This window comes from Podarcis vaucheri, assembly GCF_965113315.1.
Source record: "Podarcis vaucheri genome assembly, chromosome: 11".
In the NCBI taxonomy this organism is placed as follows: domain Eukaryota; kingdom Metazoa; phylum Chordata; class Lepidosauria; order Squamata; family Lacertidae; genus Podarcis; species Podarcis vaucheri.
This window is the reverse complement of record NC_138749.1, coordinates 52408098-52429655: the sequence shown is the minus strand read 5'-3', so window position 1 is coordinate 52429655 and position 21558 is coordinate 52408098. Positions and strand designations below refer to the sequence as shown.

At 42.8% G+C, this 21558-nt stretch overlaps 1 protein-coding gene across 4 annotated transcripts in view; it reads right to left on the bottom strand.

Annotated features, from left to right (window-relative positions):
* The window catches only part of CDC42SE2 (CDC42 small effector 2), a 107168-nt gene that overhangs the window by 34429 nt on the left and 51181 nt on the right, over positions 1–21558 (bottom strand). For 3 of the 4 annotated variants that reach the window (XM_082191690.1, XM_082191691.1, XM_082191689.1), the window contains exon 2: positions 370–673. In XM_082191690.1, the coding sequence (XP_082047816.1) occupies positions 370–423 (54 nt within the window). In that variant the 5' untranslated portion in view covers positions 424–673. Of the gene's footprint in view, positions 1–369; positions 674–19026; positions 19049–21558 lie in introns of those variants that run through there. The other variant, XM_082191692.1, reaches the window with a different exon arrangement.

Below are 21558 nucleotides of genomic sequence, written 5' to 3'. Positions count from 1 at the left end.
CAGAAGAGCCCACCATGGCGCTCTGACCGACGGGTGGCTCTTCCCCGGACTCAACTCTCGGCCCCGGACTATTGGCCTGGCGCCCCTGAGAGCCCAGTGCCCAGGTGCCCCACACCCCTAGCGCCTATGTTTAAGACGGCCTTGCTGATTGGAGTCCAACCAGATGCATCAAAAAGGACTTGTTCCACAGCACTAATGGAATTTAGGAATAGCCGTTGTCAACGCTATATTGGACAAAAGCCAGCAAGTTTGACTGCTTCTACAATGCAGCAGAGACATCCCGATAGCCCACGTACAAAAATGCACAAGAAAAAGTGAATGGAACCAACATTACCGAACAATGGAAAGCAAAGCAAAATTCATACTTACGGGCTGAGGCTGTTCTGCAATACAGCAGTTGAAACACAACCAGAACTCGCTCATTTTTGCTTCCAGTTCAAAGTGCAAATACAGAGGTTAGGAGCGAGAGATAAAGCTCCAAATCTGTGAGATAGTATCTCCTCTTAGTCAATGTGCACAGGTCCCACAGAGGGTAAATAAAATCCGTCTTTTAAACTTTCCCCTGCAGTTTGAGTTGGCACCAGAGTAGCTGCTTTCTCCTTCTCTTCCCTCTCAAGATATCGGGCCCCGCATTACAGAAAACAATGTTCTACTCCAGCTTCCAAATAGTAACCTGGGAAAAGAAAAAGTAAAAATAAAATTCACAATGCTTGTTACATGGTTTCTAAAGCAACTGGTTTAAAATCTGTTGCTTGGCACTTAGAACCTACTAGGTTTGAGAACATTCTAGGTTCTACAACATTATGCACCAGACATCATTCAATTAAAAAAAAATCCATTTTTACTCAGTAGAAAATAAATCTCAAAATACAGCGAATCAGAGCACAAACACTATATTACCTTTCTTCCTCACTCATGAGTATTAAGGGCTTAATAGTATCCCCATCAAACCCACGCAAATAGTCTATATCAACACTTTCTACATTGTATTGCAATGTGACAAGGGCAATGAAGTCCTCCTCCAGCTTTAAAAATATTCTTTTTTTCTTAACACAATTAAGGCGCTGACAGAGTGCCCCCTCCACACCACCACTGTTTGTTCATACCACAAGCTCATTAAATAACCCAGCCTCGTTTAAGTGTGTTTCAACAACCCGGTTGGTGTCCGCATGCTGCCAGACGGGCATAATTTACTACTGCTATCCCGCTGCTTCAAGTAATAGTGTTTTTCAAAATGGAAAATAATATTTGAAGTATGAGCTGTTACCTTAAAAGGTTTTAAGCTCCTGGAGCGGAAAAACTGAGACGCACAAAATTCCACCCATTCTTTTGTGGAATTGAAGGGCTAGTTAATCTCTAACCTGAAACTATATAGCTGTTACACTTTGAAAGGGCAATGAAGCGTTGCTTTGGTCATTTGGCATATTACCTATTTTCCCAGCCTTGCCTTGTAAATCAAGGTCAAAATATATTACGCAGAAGACAGAGAATGCCGAATGCACCATTGTGAGCCCTTTGTGAAATTCATATAATCGCGTGCTTCCTCTTAATGCTGATTTTGGGTGGTCCTATACTTATCAGTTTGGAACGAAATGGGCCATTAAAAAACAGAGATAACCCATTCTGCATACAAAGTGAGCTCCCCAGGTATGCAGAAGTATAATACTTTGCAAATTAAAAATGAAAGAAATGGGGGTGGGATACCCTGATCAAGACCTATGTTCCTTGCCTTCCAGCACCTGCTGAGAACAGCTGAGCTATGAAATTTTGTGGCTATTAGTCCTTTAGCATCATATAGCACAGTGGTGGAAAGTTTCAGGATGGTGGGAAAGAACGAAAAAAGTATTCTCCCCCCCCACTTCCAAAACCTCTCCCCCCCCCCAAGCATCTAAATAGTGCTGCAAGGCTCCTATTAGAAATTGGGATAAACATCATTTTGTTGGGGGGGGGGCTGCTCTTGAATTCTGGTGTTAAAAGTAAGGACAAGTGTAATATCTCTTGTGGGCGAGTTCATTATGACAAGCTGTAAACCATGGATAAACTAAGGCCTGGGGGCCGGATCCGGCCCAATCGCCTTCTAAATCCAGCCCGCAGGTGGTCCAGGTATCAGCGTGTTTTTACATGAGTAGAATGTGTGCTTTTATTTAAAATGCATCTCTGGGTTATTTGTGGGGCATAAGACTTTGTTCAAATTTTTTTTTTCAAAATATAGTCCGGCCCCCCACAAGGCCTAAGGGAGAGTGATAATCAATGTACCATTGATATTTGAAGCATAAAAATGAAAGTCTTTTACAAAAATATATACAAATAAACACCACAAGGACGTCAGTAGCTGCCCATGACATTTAACAAAGTGGACTCTTTTGTAGAAGATTGTGTTTTAATAGTATTAATTGTCTGCTGACAGGATAACAAACAGAAGTTATTTTAAGCAATGTTGCAACATAATAACTCAACTGTGTGACTGGATAATACATGCCTAAAAAAACAAGGTACGTTATTGGTGACCACTGGACTCAGAACTAGTCCATGACCTGGATCTGGATTTTGATCTAGATCTAGAATGCGATCTCAATTGAGATTTTGGATCTAGCTGGTTCTTTTCACATTGATTCTTGTAGCAGGAGACAAGCATTTCTGAAGGCAGGGGGCAATTTGTGGTTAAACCACTGTGCCGCTTGGGCTTGAAGATCGAAAGGTTGGTGTTTCGAATCCCTACAACGGGGTGAGCTCCCGTTGCTCAGTCCCAGCTCCTGCCAACCTAGCAGTTCGAAAGCACACAGTGCAAGTAGATAAATAGGTACTGCTCTGGCGGGAAGGTAAGCGGTGTTTCCGTGCGCTGCTCTAGTTTAGTCATGCTGGCTTAGTGTGATGGCCTGGGATTCGGACTCGGAGGCTGAACCTGAGGAATCCCAGCCTGCACAGGAGTCCCCGCCTCCAGAACCAGCTGAGCCGGGGCTGGGGCTGGGGCTTGAGCCTGAAGGGTCCTCACCTGTGCTGGATCTTCAGGTGCAGGCATCAGCTGAGTCTGCTCTGGCTCCTGAGGTGATGGAGGACCCATTGCCTGCAGGTGCTCCACTCTCAGCCGCGTCAGAGGAAGCTGAGGTGGCCTCTGGGTCCGGGAACCCTCCAGCCTCTCCTGAGCTGCAGAGGCTCAGGGCAGAGAGGTGGAGGGAACTAAGTTCCTGCAGGAGGAGTGCTCGCCTCCAGGCCAGGAGAGGTGAGTCACCTGTGGCCCAGGGCCGCCCTATGCCTTGGGGCTGATAAAAGCCAGCCAGCCCCAGTCCCAGGTTGCGGGAGCAACATTGTTGGTAGCCTGTCCCTGCCTGCTCCCTGTCCTGCTCTTCTGCCAGAGTTCCTGACCTCACCCGACTCCCTGCCTTGGACCCAGCTACAGCTTTGACGGACAGCCTCCATACCGCACCCTCAACCTCGGACTGGACTCGGACCTTGCCGCACGGTTAACCCTTCGGACCAGCACACTTAGTCATGCTGGCCACATGACCCGGAAAAACTGTCTGCGGACAAACGTCGGCTCCCTCGGCCAGTAAAGCGAGATGAGTGCCGCAACCCCAGAGTCATTTGTGGCTGGACTTAACTGTCAGGGGTCCTTTACCTTTTTAAGAAAAGACTGTGCTTCTTTCTTTCCTCCACGACTGCAAGAACCAGGCCCAGTCTGTTGACACCGGATGCTATAGAGAAAGTCTGAGCCTGTCTGCCAGTCACAGTTTGGGAGGCTGAGGGCCAACGCACACAACTGCCGAATGTGTGGCCAGCAACTTTTCCTTCTTGGCCCAGATTGCATGTTGCTTCTGGTGAATGGATCAAAGCTTTCGACGACTCATATGAGAGACGGAAAATCTACCTCTAAATGTGTGTTTCCATCTGCCGGTTCCAACACCTGCAGATCAGGCAATCCAATTAATTCCTAGAACTTCCTGTATAAATACTGCCATGAAAGCACAGGTTTATTACGTGAAGTATAATTAAGCTAAGTCGGGCGTATAATGATTACTGGATTTTTAAGCAAGGAATTTTGCGACAGTACAACTAGTTCCTCTAGGTAAAAATTAATCTTTATTGTTTTTCGGAAATGGAGTTATTAAGCTGTTCGTGGGGAGAAAAAGTAGTTTGAAACATTCTGGTTCTGAGCAAGTGAAGTGATGGTGGCTACACTCTTGGTGGGGTATGGGGAAGTAGGGGCTTCAAATATTCGGGAAAAACTTTGCATTGCTCAAAAACATAGTGGGGAAGACAGTGTGCTAACTATTATCCAGGTGCTAACTATTTATGAGCATCAAGAGAACAGGCCTTTTCTGTGGTGGTTCCGGGATTATTTTACTTTTTAACATTGAGCACAATAATTTATTTTGAGTACCAGAGCTGAATCGAGTTCACAGCCTTTCTATTCTTCTTTTCTCTCTCTCCTTTTAATTTTTTATTTCATTTTGACAAAGTAATATCCGTAAATAAATAAGGATAAAAATTGTGCACCCCACCACTGAGACAATTCCACTGTAACTATCCAACTTCCCAAAATTTCAGCACCTCTTGCGATGGTTTGACCCTGTTCCGTTTCAACAGTACAAATTCTACAAACACCTTCCGTACGTCCACAAAATAATTTCTCCTGCATATTCCCCATCTTACCTTAATGGCACATGTTAATTTATCATTAATAACTATATCCTGCACCTCTTTATACCATTCTTCCATTTTATATTCTGCCCCTTCCACTTCCTAGCTATAATAATGCATGCAGCTGTCAAAAAAATTGTGAACAAGTCCTTCATAGCCTGTGAACCTTCCACCTCACTGTAAATTGATAATAATGCTCCCCAATTGTGGAATTCTCTCCCCAGAGAGGCTTGCCTGGAGCCATCACTAAATGCCTTTAGTCACCAGGCAAAAACATTCCTCTTTACACAGGCCTATGGCTATTAAATAATCTATGGCCTGGGAAAGTATGAGGGAAAGGACTGTTATTATGATGACTATTTTATTATTAGGCTGCCTGTCAGTATGCTTTTTATTAAGTTTTTATTTCATTTTTATCATTGATGTTCTGAAATGTTGTACACCGCCCTGGGATTTTCTGATAAAGGGTGGTACAGTGGTACCTCCGTATAAGTCTGCCCCATCCAGCATCCATTTCGGCAGACGTCTCTGGCAGGTGCAGAAAAGCTAAATTGCGCTTCACGCATGCGCAGCGGTGCTTTGTCGAGCACCCTTTTCGTCAAGCGTCCGGGGCTCCGGAACAGATCCTGGACTCAAAACAAGGTACCACTGTATATATATAAATAATAATAATAATGACTTCAAGGGGCCTGCAACTCTCCCTTCTTCCTGATGTTCATTATCTTTTAAACAACACTTGGACCAGAAAGCCCTTCAAACAGAGGACTGTCCTCTGTAAAACAGGACATGTGGCCATCCCCAGGGATTATATGACATTTTAAAAATACATTTATCTGTGCATAAGTATAATAAGATACCAAGCATTCTAAATATATTTTTTTATTAACACTGATCTTTGGGAAACGCAGCGTAATGTGAGGAAAGTTCAGGACCTAAATGCTGCACTCTGAGAGACAAACCAAATTATTATATGTAGTACAGTTCTTGCCTGTCTAGGTTTCTCAGATTAATGAAGGCCCATGAGATTATCCCCTTAAACAAGATTGAAGTATAGTTGCAGACAACCAATATTTTAAATTGGCTAAAATTGTAGCGTTGCATAATTCAGCAACGGCATTCTAGATAAGGAGACTCCTGCAATGCACTCCTAATCACTTTATATCCCTAATCTTATTAGCTAGAGTGATGAATTTATTAAGAACTTAGATTTACAGCTAGCACTAAAGCTCAGAATTGGAGAAACTTCCCTATCTTCTTCACCTACAACTATATTTGTGGTGTGAGAAACAGGACCATTATTCTCATTTCATAGATGACTAACCAAGGCTGAAGAGCTTGCTGTTTTCCCCACTGAAACTGTGCTACTGCCTTCCTTTAACAACATGACGTTATCGATAAGGCTAAGAACACCGTGAAAGAATATTTTGATCAAAATCTGAACAAAGGAACAAAAATTGATGTGGTCTGGGATGCAAGTAAAGCAGTACTCAGAGGCTTCTTGATCCAACAGAATAAATATAGAAAGAACTTGAGAGAGGCCAAAAAGGACGAAATAGTTAAACAACTAAAAGAAGTAGAGAGAAAATTAACAAAAAACCCTGGAGATGAGAAGGCTAAACAACTCGGCAAATTATTACAAACCCAATACTCAACACTGATAAATCAAGAAATAGAATGGGGAATAAAAATGATGAAACAGAAATATTTCGAATCGGCAAATAAAACAGGTAAATTACTAGCGTGGCAATTGAGGAAAAGGAAAAAACAGAGAGTGATCAATAAAATTAAATCGGAAACTCAAACAATAGATGACCCTAATGAGATAAAGGAAAAGTTCCTCCAGTATTACGAAACCCTGTATAAAAAGAAGGAAGATGAAGATCTAAATGAGATAGGAAGGTATTTGGAAAGTAGTAGAGGCGAACAACTATTAGAAGAAGAAAAGGCACTTTTAAACGAACCAATAACGGTGGAAGAGGTCAGGATTACAATTAAGAAAATGAAACCGGGGAAGGCTCCAGGCCCGGATGGCCTGTCTCAAAAATATTATAAAATTCTAGAGGAACATCTGGCCCCGGTCCTGTGTAATGTAATGAACAATATTCTACAGGGGGGGGGGAATACCTGATTCATGGAGAGAGGCATATATTACGGTAATTCCGAAAACAGACTCAGATACGCTCGATATAAAGAACTATAGACCAATATCACTGCTCAATGTTGACTATAAGATCTTTGCAGGAATAATGGCGAGCAGATTAAAAAAATACTTGAATAGAGCGATCCACAGAGATCAAGCCGGATTTCTGCCCGGCAGGCAGATTAAAGATAATGTAAGGCATATAATTAATATAATTGAATACTTGGATATCAGAATCGATATCCCCGCAGCCTTAGTCTTTATAGATGCCGAGAAGGCCTTCGATAATGTATCCTGGCACTTCATCATAAAGTGTATGGAGAAGGTAGGAATAAGAGGGCCATTCCTAAGAGGTAAATAATCGATTTACTCAGATCAGAGAGCGAAACTAATTATTAATAGTAACCTGACTAACTCATTTAAGATTACCAAAGGTACAAGACAGGGGTGCCCTTTATCACCCCTGCTATTTATCTTGGTTTTGGAAGTTATACTAAACAAGATAAGAGAAACATCGGAAATAAGAGGGATTAGAATAGGCACAAAAGAGTACAAAGTTAAGGCTTATGCCGACGACTTAGTAGTTTCATTAGAAGACCCCGCAAAAGGGATTAACACAGTGATTGAGTTAATGGAAGCGTTTGGTAGACTATCTGGTTTTAGATTGAACAGAACTAAAACGAAGATGTTGGTAAAAAACGTAGATGAACAAGTAAAAAATAAAATCGAGTTGGAATCCGGGATAACGGTATCAAAAAAGGTTAAATACCTGGGTATCTGGATCACCCCAAAAAATATAAATCTGGTGGAAGATAACTACAATAGAACTTGGAGAGAGTGTAAAAGAGACTTGGAAAGCTGGAGCAGATTAAAACTCTCTTGGGAGGGGAGAATGGCTGCCATTAAAATGAGTATCCTTCCAAAAATGATATTCCTATTCCAAAATATCCCAGTAGTCAGGGGCACAACAATGTTCAAAGACTGGCAGAGGACCCTTTCCAGATTTATCTGGCAGGGTAAAAGGGCCAGAATTAAGTATAAGTTGCTCACCGACAGGAGGGACAGAGGAGGGTTTGCGGTCCCTAACCTGCAACTATATTACGAGGCTTCGTGCCTTTGCTGGACCAAGGAATGGATAGTTTTGGACAATACCGACCTATTGGATTTGGAGGGTTTTGATGTTAGACATGGGTGGCATGCGTACCTGTGGCAGGATAAGGGGAAAATACACAAAGGATTTTCTAACCACATTATAAGAGGAGCGCTGCTGGAGGCGTGGAATAGGTGTAAAAGACTAGTAGAAAAAGATACCCCATGGTGGCTGTCACCCGTTGATATTTTAGTAACTAAGAAACTAAATATGGAAGGTAAAAGGTGGACATATGCTGACCTCCTAAGAAGATCGGATAAAGGATGGGAAATTAGACCCTACGAAGAATTAAAAGATAAATTAACGGGATGGATACAATACCACCAAATCAATGCTGTTTGGAGGGAACATAAAAAAGCCGGAATGAGTAAGAACAAATCTAAATTCCAACTAGAAATAATAGAAGGAAAGTCTAAACTCCTATCTAAAATGTACGACCAGCTATTAGAGTGGGATACAATGGATGAGGAAATTAAAGACGTTATGATTAAATGGGCCATAGATTTAGGACACCCCATAGAATATGAAAGATGGACAAAACTCTGGACTAAAGACATGAAATTTTCAGCTTGCGTCAGAATCCGAGAAAATATGGGGAAGATGATGTACAGGTGGTACATCACCCCAGTAAAATTAGCCAAAACGTATAAAACCGGGGAAAAGACGTGCTGGAAGTGTAAGAAGAAAGAGGGAGACTTCTTTCATATGTGGTGGTCCTGTGAAGAAGTAAAAAGGTTTTGGGGGCTGGTTTACGATGAGTTAAAAAAGGTCCTAAAATACACATTCCCTAAAAAGGCTGAGGCATTCCTTTTAGGAATAGTGGGAGAAGAAATTAAAAAAGACGACCAAACCCTCTTCCAATACGCAACAGTATCCGCAAGGATACTGTTAGCTCAGAGTTGGAAAACACCTAACATTCCAACGATTAGTGATTGGCAGAATAAATTAATTGAATACATGGACATAGCAATGATGACTCAGAAGATCAGGCAACAAAGAAACAATAAATTTATTAATGATTGGAATAAATTTCTCTCATACATGGAATCGATTTTAGGAAATGTTAAAGTCTCAGTCGGTATGATATAAAAACCGCGAGGTAGCAATAACGATTGGATGAAGACACTGCTGAATATATTGTTGAGTTATGGCTCTCAACGTGGTGGTGGGAAGTCAAATAATGTAATGGATTTGTATAAGGTTTGCGTATTTAAGCTGCAAGGAACTTAAATCTGGTTTGTATATTCTTATTTTTGCTTTTTGTTTTTGTTTTTTATGGAAGATGTATATATGTTTTTTAACTGTTGGAATATAATAAAGGTTTTTTAAAATTAAAAAAAAAAAACAACATCACCTGGTTCCTGTAATCTTACAGGTGAAAGAGGAGAGAGGTTTTTCAGAAGGGAACTTCCAAAACCTTTTCATCTGTAAGGCAGTATGTAAGGACCTAGCCCCATGGGTACCTTAGCCAAATATGCCTATGCTTTCAGACTGAGGCTTTCGACACCCATTACTTGCATATTTCTTCACACAACCCTCCAGAATTCACTACCACAAGATGTAGTGACAGCTAGGGCCGGGCTATATATCAATATATTGTCCAAAATTGGTGCTATCGGTTTCATAATTTTTGACCTGGAACTATATAGCGAATCATGAAATTTGTTAGAGCTGGGCAATATATTGTCCAAAACTGGTTTGAAGTCCATATTGTGGTATCAGTTTCATAAATTTTAACCTGGCAGTATATCGCAAATTGTATGTGTGTGTGTGTGTGTGTGTGTGTGCGCGCGCGTGCGTGCAAAAATCACAATGTGGGGGGAAACGTGAGGCCATCCAGTGCCTCTACATAGCTCCATCCATATTTCAGACATCATGATATATCAGTACAGTGGTATCTCGATATATGAACTTTATGATCTGTTCCGAAAGTCTGTTCTTAAACTGAAACCATGCGTAAACTGAGGCACACTTTCCCTAATGAGGCCTCCCGCCACCGGTGCCCTTCCACCATTTGGCTTCTGTTCGTAGACTGAGGTAAAGTTTGCAAACCGGGACACTACTTCTGGTTTTGTGGAGTTTGTAAACCGAATAGTTCGTAAACAGGGCTGTTCTTAAACCAAGGTACCACTGTATATCATGATGTTGAGCTGGTGCTATATCATGATGTTGAAAACCAGATATCACCCAGCCCTACCTTTCGCCTCTACATAGTTCCAACCTTATTTCAGACATTGTGATATATCAATATATCGTGATGTTTAGCTGGTGATATATCGTGATGTTGAAAACCAGATATCGCCCAGCCCTATTGATGGCCACCAACTGAAAGTGATTTTGACAAATTGTTGGAGGATAAGGCTATCAATGGCTAAGAATGGCTACTAGTCATTACGGCTGTATTCTAGCTTCAGGAACACAGGTAGCACATCTCTGAATACCACTTGATGAACAACAGTAGGGGAGGGCCACTGCCCTTATGTTTGTAGCTTCCCAAAGGAATCTAGTTGTTGAGTATGGGAAACAAGGCATGGAACTACAGGCAATAGTTCTTACGTTAAGGAAACTAATAATATTACTAGTACACATAATAAAACCACAACCAAAGTAACAGGTATGCTAGCTGTACTTAGGTCCCATCAAGTTACTGACTTACTTCTCATTTATTTCAATGAAAATAAGCACAACTAACTTTTCCAAGCACAATTCAAAGTGTTGGCGCTGACCCTTCAGGCCCTAAATGGCCTTGGCCCAGTATACCTGAAGGAGCATCTCCACCCCCATCGTTCCACCCAGACACTGAGGTCCAGCTCTGAGGGCCTTCTGGTGGTTCCCTCACTGCGAGAAGTGAGGTTACAGGGAACCAGGCAGAGGGCCTTTTCGGTGGTGGTGACCGCCCTGTGGAACGCCCTCCCATCAGATGTCAAGGAGATAAGTAACTATCTGACTTTTAGAAGACATGTGAAGGCAGCCCTGTTTAGGGAAGTTTTTTATGTTTGATGTTTTATCGTGTGTTTTTAATATTCTGTTGGGTGCCGCCCAGAGTGGCTGGGCAAACCCAGCTAGATGGGTGGGGTATAGATAGATAGATAGATAGATAGATAGATAGATAGATAGATAGATCCAAGGCAACCTTATAGAAATGAAAAAGAAACCAACCAACCTTAAACCAACAACGCCACTAGGGCAGCAAATAAAGACCTCCATCAGAAATGATAGGGAGCATGTGCCATGAACAACTCGGCAACGGACACATATGAGGGAGCAGATACATATCAACTAATTGAGCTTAGATGCCTCTCCAGCCCCTTTCAATTCATGGGCAGGGTTATGGTATTAGCTGGGGACTAGAATGTATAAAAGTGCCAATTCATGCTTGCAGTCCATAGGGGAGCGCATCAGGGCACAAAGGGTCACTGTCCAATTTGTGACACGCCCTTGTTTCTTTGAAATGGTGCTCCCTTATGGTGGCTACCTTCGTGGCCATTGCAATTTCTGCAGTCGTGATGGCTTTGCAAAGCGCTGCCATGAGCATGCAAATCCCACTCGCTGCATATATGCAGGGCTGGATTTAGGTATGATGAGGCCCTAAGACAGGCACTCCCAAACTCGGCCCTCCAGACGTTTTGGGACTACAACTCCCATCATCCCTAGCTAACAGGACCAGTGGTCAGGGATGATGGGAATTGTAGTCCCAAAACAGATGGAGGGCCAAGTTTGGGGATGCCTGCCCTAAGCTACTGAAGGTAATGGGGCCCTTTATATGTCCAGCTGTCCTTTGTCAACAACAAATTGTTGCTGTTTTTTGTGTTGAATATATGCTATATGGTAATTTATGGACCTTATAGGTCCATACACAACACAAAACACTGTTGCTGTATGTAGGTTTTATTTTATTTCTTTTTTATCTTATATTTTGGAAATGTACATCCAGTTTTTTTCTTTAATTTTTTTTTTTGGGGGGGGGCAAGATTGTTGTTGTTGTTTAGTCATTTAGTCATGTCCGACTCTTCGTGTCTCCATGGACCAGAGCACGCCAGGCACTCCTGTCTTCCACTGCCTCCCACAGTTTGATCAAACTCATGCTGGTAGCTTCAAGAATACTATCCAACCATCTCATCCTCTGCCGTCCCCTTCTCCTTGTGCCCTCCCCCAAGATAGTGGGGCCCTAAGCTATAGCTTGTTTAGCTTATATGTAAATCCGGCACTGCATATACAGCCCCAAAGACTAACAGCATCTCTATACAGTCCCTACTTGGCTGCATTTCAACGCCTGCCAAGGAGCTGGCAACAAATATGCGTAATAATTCCAAAAACACTTTCAAGCTGCATGTACCCTTCTCGTTCTAATGAACGAGAGGGATCTTCTCTCTCTCAAAAGCAGCATTTTTTCAGTCCTTAATCAAACCTCTTAATGAGTAACAACGGAGAACATGAAGTTACTAACTGAGAGCGGGGAGGTTACATAGTTGTAACTCTGAAGCAGGGTAAAGTAAAAGCGTTGCTCAGAGTGAACAGACTGGAACCAGGATGATTTCAGAGCGGCAGCAGAAGTTTAATGTTAATAAACTCTCACAAGGCGACGTAAGAAAAAACATGGCTTTTGTCCGGCTGCAGACCCCCCGCCCTCTATCTGAATATAAAGGCAACATCCAAATGAAATTGCTAAGTTATTACCATTCAAGAGCAGAAACCCACTCGCACAATTTTTAAATAGTTAAGAGGCTCACTTTTAAGGATCAACCCTTCTTTTCTTGCTTTCTGGCCGCCTTGCTTCTTTGCTGCTACTTCAGACAGGAAATGTGGTAATGCAGCTGCTTCAGTATTGGGAGGAAGAGATAAAGAGTACAGAAAACCAGAGGAAGAAGGACGACTGCAGGTGTTAACACATCATGAGGGTTTTGTCTACTGAGTATCACTTGTCTGGGCTTCAAATACACTTGGTGTGTGTGTGTGTGTGTGTGTGTGTGTGTGTGTGAGAGAGAGAGAGAGAGAGAGAGAGAGAGAGAGAGAGAGAGGAGGCAGTATGTGCAACATTGCCAACCGGGTTATGGTCGATTCTGACCAAACTAAGACTCCTAGGCTTAGTTTACATAAGTGTATACAGTGTACCTCAGGTTACAGACGCTTCAGGTTACAGATGCTTCAGTTTACAGGCTCTGTTAACCCAGAAATAGTACCTCGGGTTAAGAACTTTGCTTCAGGATGAGAAGAGAAATCATGCAGCGGCGGCAGGAGGCCCCATTAGCTAAAGTGGTACCTCAGGTTAAGAACAGTTTCAGGTTAAGAACAGACCTCCGGAACGAATTAAGTTCTTCACCCGAGGTACCACTGTACTGAGTTCTTCCTAGACCTTTGCTCTAAGTGGCTTCCTTTGGTCAGCATCAAGTAACACTCCCAGAGTTACGCTAAATATGTTACTTCCGGCAAATGAGCCACCATAGCCATTAGAGGGCCTTGAAAATTTGTCTCCCTGGCTTCTTAGACTCGTCTACGCATCTACTATCTGAAACCCAAGGGGTGCATTGGTTGCCAGATCCGATTCTTTTTCAGCTTTCCTACCCCACTAGGGTGGAGGCCGAGCTGTTGGGGCACAATTATTAGTTCAGGGTCTGTTAGCTAGCGAAACCCTGCGCCTGCCTTGATGCCATGCTCTGGTAGTAATGGAAATAACAAGTCACAGTCCAGGGCCATCATTGTCTTGAGTTGTGCGTACAATGGACTATTACTGTTTCTTGTCTGCCAGTGAATGCATGACTATTTCTACTTCTTGTATTGGAATGGACGGGTGTATGAACATTATGTGTCTGATGTCAAAAACAGGCAAATGGGACTTCAAATGTTTCCTATGTGCTTAACTCTTCTGATCATATGGGGCATGTGTGCCCCCTTACTGGGAGGTCTGCAACTCGGTGGACTTCCTTTAGCTACCTGCTTTGCAAGGAAGGTGGTTTTTTGTTTTTGTTTTGCTTTCCGACCATGGCGCACTTGTAGCCTGGACTGAGTTCCAAGATCATGTACAGACATTACGCAGTGGGGCAGGAATAGTAAGAATGGAAGGAAATAGCTTTTGTACTGGACCCTTGCTTTTGGACCTCATGGGGCCTGAGAGCTCCATCAGAAAACTCTAACGTCAAAAAATCTCTTCTACAACAGTATTATTTTCCCAAGGGGCCAAAAGATGCTAGTGTGGGAGTCATGTAATTCACTCCAGCCATTTCTAGATGAAATAAAGCAGGTGATGCTTCACTGAGCCTCTTGGGCTTGCCGATCAGAAGGTTGGCGGTTCGAATCCCCGCAACAGAGTGAGCTCCCTTTGCTCAGTCCCTGCTCCTGCCAACCTAGCAGTTCGAAAGCACACCAGTGCAAGTAGATAAATAGGTACCGCTGCGGCGGGAAGGTAAACGGTGTTTCCGTTTGCACTGGTTTCCATTGTGCCAGAAGGAAGGCCCAGGCTAAATATAAGAATATCACAAACATTATGGAGTTCTGTGGTATCTTCTCAATGTTGCTGTGATAACATTTAGAAATGGCTGAAGTGAATTACATGACTCCCACAGCAAAGGACCCAAGTTACATCATTTCCATAGGTCAGTTTCATCTGTTGAGACATTAGAGTTAGAAAATGGGGGGAAGAGGTGGAGGGGGGAGAGGCGAGTAGGGGTGGGGTTGGGAGGCGATGTTTCTTATTTGCTTAATGTATATGTGGGGTTTTGTGTCTGCGTTGTTTGTGCGGGTTCTCTTTGCTATTCGCTTGTGCTCCTTTGGTGGTGAGAGAAATTGGGGTTGGCCTAGGGTGCAGTTGCTTCTTTGTGACTGGCTGTGGTGAACTTCGTTTTCGTGTGTGAGTGGGGTGGGTGGGTGTTTTTGAATCAGGTTAGCCATATTGATTCGTATGCTGTTGGTGGATTCTTGTCGTTGTCTTGTTGGGCTGTGTATGTGATAAAGGGGAGCCATACCGGGGTGAAGGTAAAGGTAAAGGGACCCCTGACCATTAGGTCCGGTCGTGGAAGACTCTGGGGTTGCGGCGCTCATCTCGCTTTATTGGCCAAGGGAGCCAGCGTGTAGCTTCTGGGTCATGTGGCCAGCATGACAAAGCAGCTTCTGGCGAACCAGAGCAGTGCACGGAAACACCGTTTACCTTCCCGCCGGAGTGGTACCTATTTATCTACTTGCACTTTGACGTGCTTTTGAACTGCTAGGTTGGCAGGAGCTGGGACCAAGCAACAGGAGCTCACCCCGTCGCGGGGATTTGAACCGCCAACCTTCTGATCAGCAAGTCCTAGGCTCTGTGGTATCTTCTTCTATTTGTCCCCATGTCAGTTTCAGTTTATTGGTTATTTTTTCTAGTAGGGCTGTTTCCCATACTATTTGGTACCATTGGTCCATGCTTACTCCTGACAGGTCTCTCCACCCACAACATTCTTTAGTATAAAACAGGTTATAAATAGTTCTGTGCACAGTCAGTTATTAAAATTATATTGCACTGAATTAGATATTAAAACTAATGCCTGAATTAGATTGGCCCCTGCACTCGAAAGCAAAATGAATGCATGTCTTCCCCACATTAATCATAATCTAAAAGTTTGTGTATTTTAAAGTTACGCATTACCATTCTCTTTCACACAGTACATCATGTTGCAGTTACTCCCACACCACTTCCTCTTTCAGCTAACGGGGCCTATGACTATTTAAGGTCTTGTAAGTAATGTGGTTATTTTTGGATTTTCGCTGCTTTGTGAGCGTTACAGTACTAGACAAAGCTTGACTAGAAGGAGATTTTTGCTGGATCTGCAGAACCTGAAAAAGGTTTTAAGTCCTCTCCATCCTCCAGGCCTTTGCCCAGCTTTAAAATGAGGCAAACCATTTATGTCTCAACACAACAGATAGCATCAGTGAAGTAATTAAAGAAAATGTGAATGCTTTGGAAACAGACATTCGTTAATGCAGCCTCTGAGCTGAATTTATAACTCTGAATTTTTCATCTCTACCCTATAATTTTCTAAAAATAAGTTTCCCTCATTGGTTATTATGCATAGCTTACTTGGATTAAAGATAATACACGTCAGTGCCACCTCCTGAACTTTGTTTATCCAAGCAGTCCAACACATGAAACACCTACACCTGGCTTGCCAAATAATAACCACAATATTCATTTTAAAATGAAGTTAACACTTAGGTGAGAGGCAAGATGTCAACTATACGATCAAATTTGTATTGTTTGAGGAGTAGGACAATCATTTAAGAGACCAGGAAAGCCAATTTTATATCCCTCCCCATATGCTCTGATCACCATAAATAAAATGTGCTTTATTTACTTATTCTCATGGTCTCTAATCTCATCCATCAGCCTCTCATCAGATGAAGGGCATCTAAGTCAGACAGCATGATTTCCAGGTAGGGATGAAACCCAGCCCCTCTCAGTTAAGCACTGCTCCAAAGAAAAGCTGAGAGAAAGAGAGCAGAACACACCAGCAATATGTCTGGCTTCCCCCCATTTTGCAAAGCTTTTTGCTCCACTTCTCCTATCACAACAGACAGTCTGCTAAGGGAACAATACCCAAAATTCTAACACACAAAATTGCTGCAATCTAGCGAAGAGGTGAATGCACAGCTCCCATTTTCAAGCACAGCACTGTTGACAAAACTCAGTCATTTGACCTCATCATGGACACAAAAATTCAGTTCCCAAGAAACATAATCTGATTTACAAAACAAGAAAAAAAATTAGCAGATGAGAGTGGTAGACCTAAACTGAGCGCTGGTTTGCCTACGAGTAATACAATCAAGCCACATTTCCATCTATTGTAAAGTATTTATCCAGCGATGACAGGCACCAAGTATCATAATGAAATATTTATCTTTTAAATGCATACCGCCTAGCTTGCACAAGTAAGGTTTCAAAAAGTCTCAATTAAAATATCCTCACAGCTCTAAGCAAACTGCCACATTTTTTGTGAAAATCTGATTTAGCCCTTTGGTTTTTGTGTATAATTTTGTCATTTAAAAGATTGCTGGGTTTCAAACAATATCCATAGCTACAGTTTCTGCTTTAGCTTTCATTTCATAAATCTGAAAAACAATTAAACAGATTGCCTTCCGATTATGGAACAGCAATACAACATGAATAGATTATCCTCAATTTGGCTTTCAACCCACCAAATTACCTAACTTTTTCTTCCCCTGCTTCTTCAATCAGTTTTGCTTCAAGTTTGTTTTGATCAACTGGGGGAAAAACATAAACCTAATAAAGTTGTATGTAAAATGAATCTAAAGCTGCAGTTTTAGTTCTGCTATGACTGAAATATGTCAGGAGTTATCTACTTATGGTCTCAATTCAACCTTTGAACAATAGGTTATATACGATTTTATTTTACCTGACGTCGGTACTAAGGAGAACATTTCAGAGATGGGAAAAACTGCAGTGGTTATTTTTGCACCTTTAGGCCTGCTGCCCTGAGTCAATCTCAAATATATCACACAGTATGCACATATACAATGATATTAAGAGAACAGCTGCTTCAATCTCATTATAAAAGTTAGTACAGCTAAGAGAAAATACAATGCTAATTAACTGTGGTCCTATCTTGTCTGCTACACCTAATTTGCTGGAACATAGAACATAGGACCCAGTCAAAGACTGCAAACTCCTGAAAGAGTGAAAGGATGTAACAGACTATTTTGTGATGGATGCAGATTCATTGTATAGGTCCTGGGTGGGTCTGGGAAGAGTTTGGGGTTGTTTCTGATGTTTGCAATGGAACACACTTGTTTTTTTATTTCCAATCTGATTTCTAAATCCATACAGAACTTTTACAGTTCAGTTTGTTTGGCCTTTTGACCATAAACATCCAATAGTCACCTTAGGAGTTTTCACATCTATATCAGTCCTCATAGTAGTACTAATCAGATTTTATTTTTTCCCCTGACAAGGGTAAATCACATTAACAAAGGAGAAGGAACTGAGATGCATGGAATTGAAGCATGAGGCCATGTAGATATAGATATATTGATACGTAGATATATAGCCTGGAGTGTCTGGGAGATTGCTAATATCTTGTAAACAGCTGATGTAAATAGGGGGAAAGGTGGGGTATAAATAAATATGATGATGATGATGATGTGGAACTGCTTTATTAGCTTTTTTAAACATCTGAATACTGCATATGTTTATGTTCAGCTTGCAATCCTTTTCACATGTGCTGCTACCAAACCAGATAACCAGGGCTGTCTTAAGCATATGCGGCACGGGGTGCAAAGATCCACCCAGCGCCCCCCCCCGGTTGCCCAGTCCCAGGTGTGTAGGAGGGTGGAGCCAGCCGGCCACCTCAGCGTCTCACTGGCTTAGTCGCCCCCGAACTCGTGGCGCAGAGCCGCCCACGGCAGAAGAGCCCGCAGCCACGCTCCGACTGATGGGTGGGCTCTTCCCCGGACTCAAATCTCAGGCCCCGGACTCTTGGCCTGGCGCCCCTGAGAGCCCAGCGCCCGGGTGCCCCACACCCCTAGCGCCTATGGGTAAGGCGGCCCTGCGGATAACCCTCATTCTGTATGTGTGTTTGCTTTTTTTGCACCCATGCAGGGTTTTATCATTTATCTCTCTTGAATACCATCCTATTGGTTTTGGCCCAGTGTTCCAAATCTGTCTAGATCAGGGTTTCCCAAACTTGGGTCTCCAGCTGTTTTTGGACTACAATTCCCATCATCCCTGACCACTGCTCCTTCCAGCTAGAGATGATGGAAGTTGTAGTCCAAAAACAGCTGGAAACTCAAGTTTGGGAAACCCTGGTGTAGATCAATTGAATCTTGAGTCTTCCATAGTGTTAGCTATCCCTCTAAGCTTCATGTCATCTGCAAATTTGTTTTTAAGGCTTGCGTGTTATTTGTAACCAAAAGAACAGTCTTAGTAAACTGCAGAAATAGCACAGGAAGTTCAGAATGCATATCAAAGCTGGACAATAGCACAACTAAATCCAGCCTGCAATACGCTTCAAAACAAACAATAACTGGGAGGCTTAAGCTTTTGATTCTTGTCTAATTGGGGGGGGAGGTGTTTACAACTAGATCTACATCTAAGGAAAATAACACTTCATTCGCTTACCTCATGTTGAAAACAAAGGTAGTATCTTACCATGCTGTGGACCTGGGTAGCAGACCCAACAATGTTTCTACTGTTTCCCAGTTCTGGAGGACATGAGATAAGTATTGCTTTGAGAATTGGCTGACATTACATATAAGAATTCAGCACCATACACCACAAGCCATTCTCCGGCGGGGAAGGGCACAGTACGATTGTAAATCTGCTGTGTGTGCATGTATGAGGGCAGTAAAGAAGATTTAAACATGACATTTTTATTGCCTCTACTGTAACGCCACAATTTGCTTGTTAACCAAGCAGCTCGTATTATAACTTTCATCCTGTGCCTCAAGTTGAGCTAATATATTAAATATAACATTCCAAGTATAGGTCCTGGTGCTTTGTCAGCATATATATATCTGGGTACCAATCACTCAATACATCCATTAGGGCTATAATGCCCCTGATTATAGCTGAACAGATATAAAGTAATCTGATATCAGTGAGATCAGCACCTGTTAGCATGGCTTCCGGCAAAATTATTCCTGGCCTACACGAAGCAGCAGCAGCATGCAGGTGTTTTAGTAAAATGCTACAATGATGTCAACAATTTTATAAATAAAAGGAGAGAAAAAAATCCTCTTAGCCAGGCACTCAGACAACCTTCAAAAAGAGTGGTCAGCTGAAGTTTAAGCTTTTCAGTTCGAGCTGTCCATAATATGTATTCAGATATATGGGCAGCATCACTCTGAAGAGGTCCATTTATGGACCTTAAGGTCCATAAATAACAACACTTTGGAGGTCCCGAACCTTGAGGAGGTTAGATTGGTCTCAACTAGGGCCAGGGCCTTTTCAGCACTGGCCCCGATTTGGTGGAATACTCTGTCACAAGAGACCAGGGCCCTGCGGAATTTGACATCTTTCCACAGGGCCTGCAAGATGGAGCTGTTCTGCCCGGTCTTTGGCTTAGAATCACTCTGACCCCTTATATGAGATTTGGTATATAAATTTTCCTTGACTTTTTTTGCTGGCCCATGTAGGACGAGCATGGATAGCTGGCCCAGGTGAATATCTGATGTTTCCTCCCTTTATGGTCTTGATCTATGGGCTACTACTAAAATGAGGCTATATTTTAAGCTGTATTTTAAGCCGCATTTTAATTAACTGCTGTGGTTTTTTTGGGGGGGGTTCCCTATTACGTTTTATTGTAATTTATATTTGGTGTTAGCTGCCCTGAGCCCAGCCCTGCCTGGGGAGGGGGGGTCTAAATAAATTATTATTATTATTATTATTATTATTATTATTATTATTATTATTATTCCAGGTCATAAAGAAAACAAAGGACAGTGGGTGTCTACAGTGTGGAATCCCAGTGGCTAAAAGCTTGCTAGGATCAAATAAAAGCCCACGACACACTCCCCAGCTCAATCTGCTCTCAACCCAGTGCTTTTTTTTAATAGAAAAAGAAGGGCCAGAACTCACCATGAATGCCTCCTGTGCAGTGGCGTAGCGTGGGGGGGTGCAGGGGGGCCCGGCCGCACCAGGCGCAACATCTGGGGGGTAGGGTTAGGGGGTGCAAATCCACGGGTTAGGGGGTGCAAATTACTTGCCTTGCCCCGGGTGCTGACAACCCACGCTACGCCACTGCTCCTGTGTTCTCTTATAATGGCAACGGCGCCCACCTGAGAGGTGTCGAAACAGAGTTCCAGTGAACTCCAGCTGGGAGAAAATCCCTGCTCTCACCTATATATGGTTTCAGAGTTACCATAGCAGAACTGTTCAGGGATTTGCTGCTATAGCGAAGCAAACAACAGCAGCTAAATGAGATCCATAATAACGGGATGTTAAATGTATATGATTTCAAGGCTAAAGCGTCAAACCACGGATAAGTATTTGACTCAATGACACTGCATGCAACTTTTAAATATGTATCTGGATAGCCCAGTTGGTTAGAGGATGGTGATGATAGTGCCAAGTTTGCAGGTTCGATCCCTGAATAGGACAGCTGCATATTCTTCCTATTGCAGAGGGTTGGACCCTTAGTGTCCCTTCCAACTGTACAATTCTATGATTCTATGGCATTACACTTTTTCTAGGGAGAACTGTTCTCAGGACCGCAATACCTCAAGGACCGCCTCTTTCCATATGAACCTACCCAGTCCCTGAGATCATCTTCTGAGGCCCTCCTTCGTGTGCCTCCTCCTCGAGAGGTCTGGAGGGTGGCAACATGAGAACAGGGCCTTCTCTGCAGTGGCTCCCCATCTGTGGAATACTCTCCCCAGAGAAGTTCGCCTGGCACCTTTATGATACACCTTTAGCCGCGAGGCAAAGACGTTCCTTTTTAAGCAGGCGAAATCAACCAGGTTGATTTGATTGACATTCTATGCCCTTTAAAAATGTGTGGGGGGGTTTGTGGCAGGGAGTTATTGGGTTGTCGGTTTTATTTTTATTATGTATTTTTCGGTTTTATGTCTTGATTTTATTCTGTGAACTGCCCTGAGACCTCCGGGTATAGGGCAGTAAAAAAGGTAAAGGACCCCTGACTCTGGGGTTGCG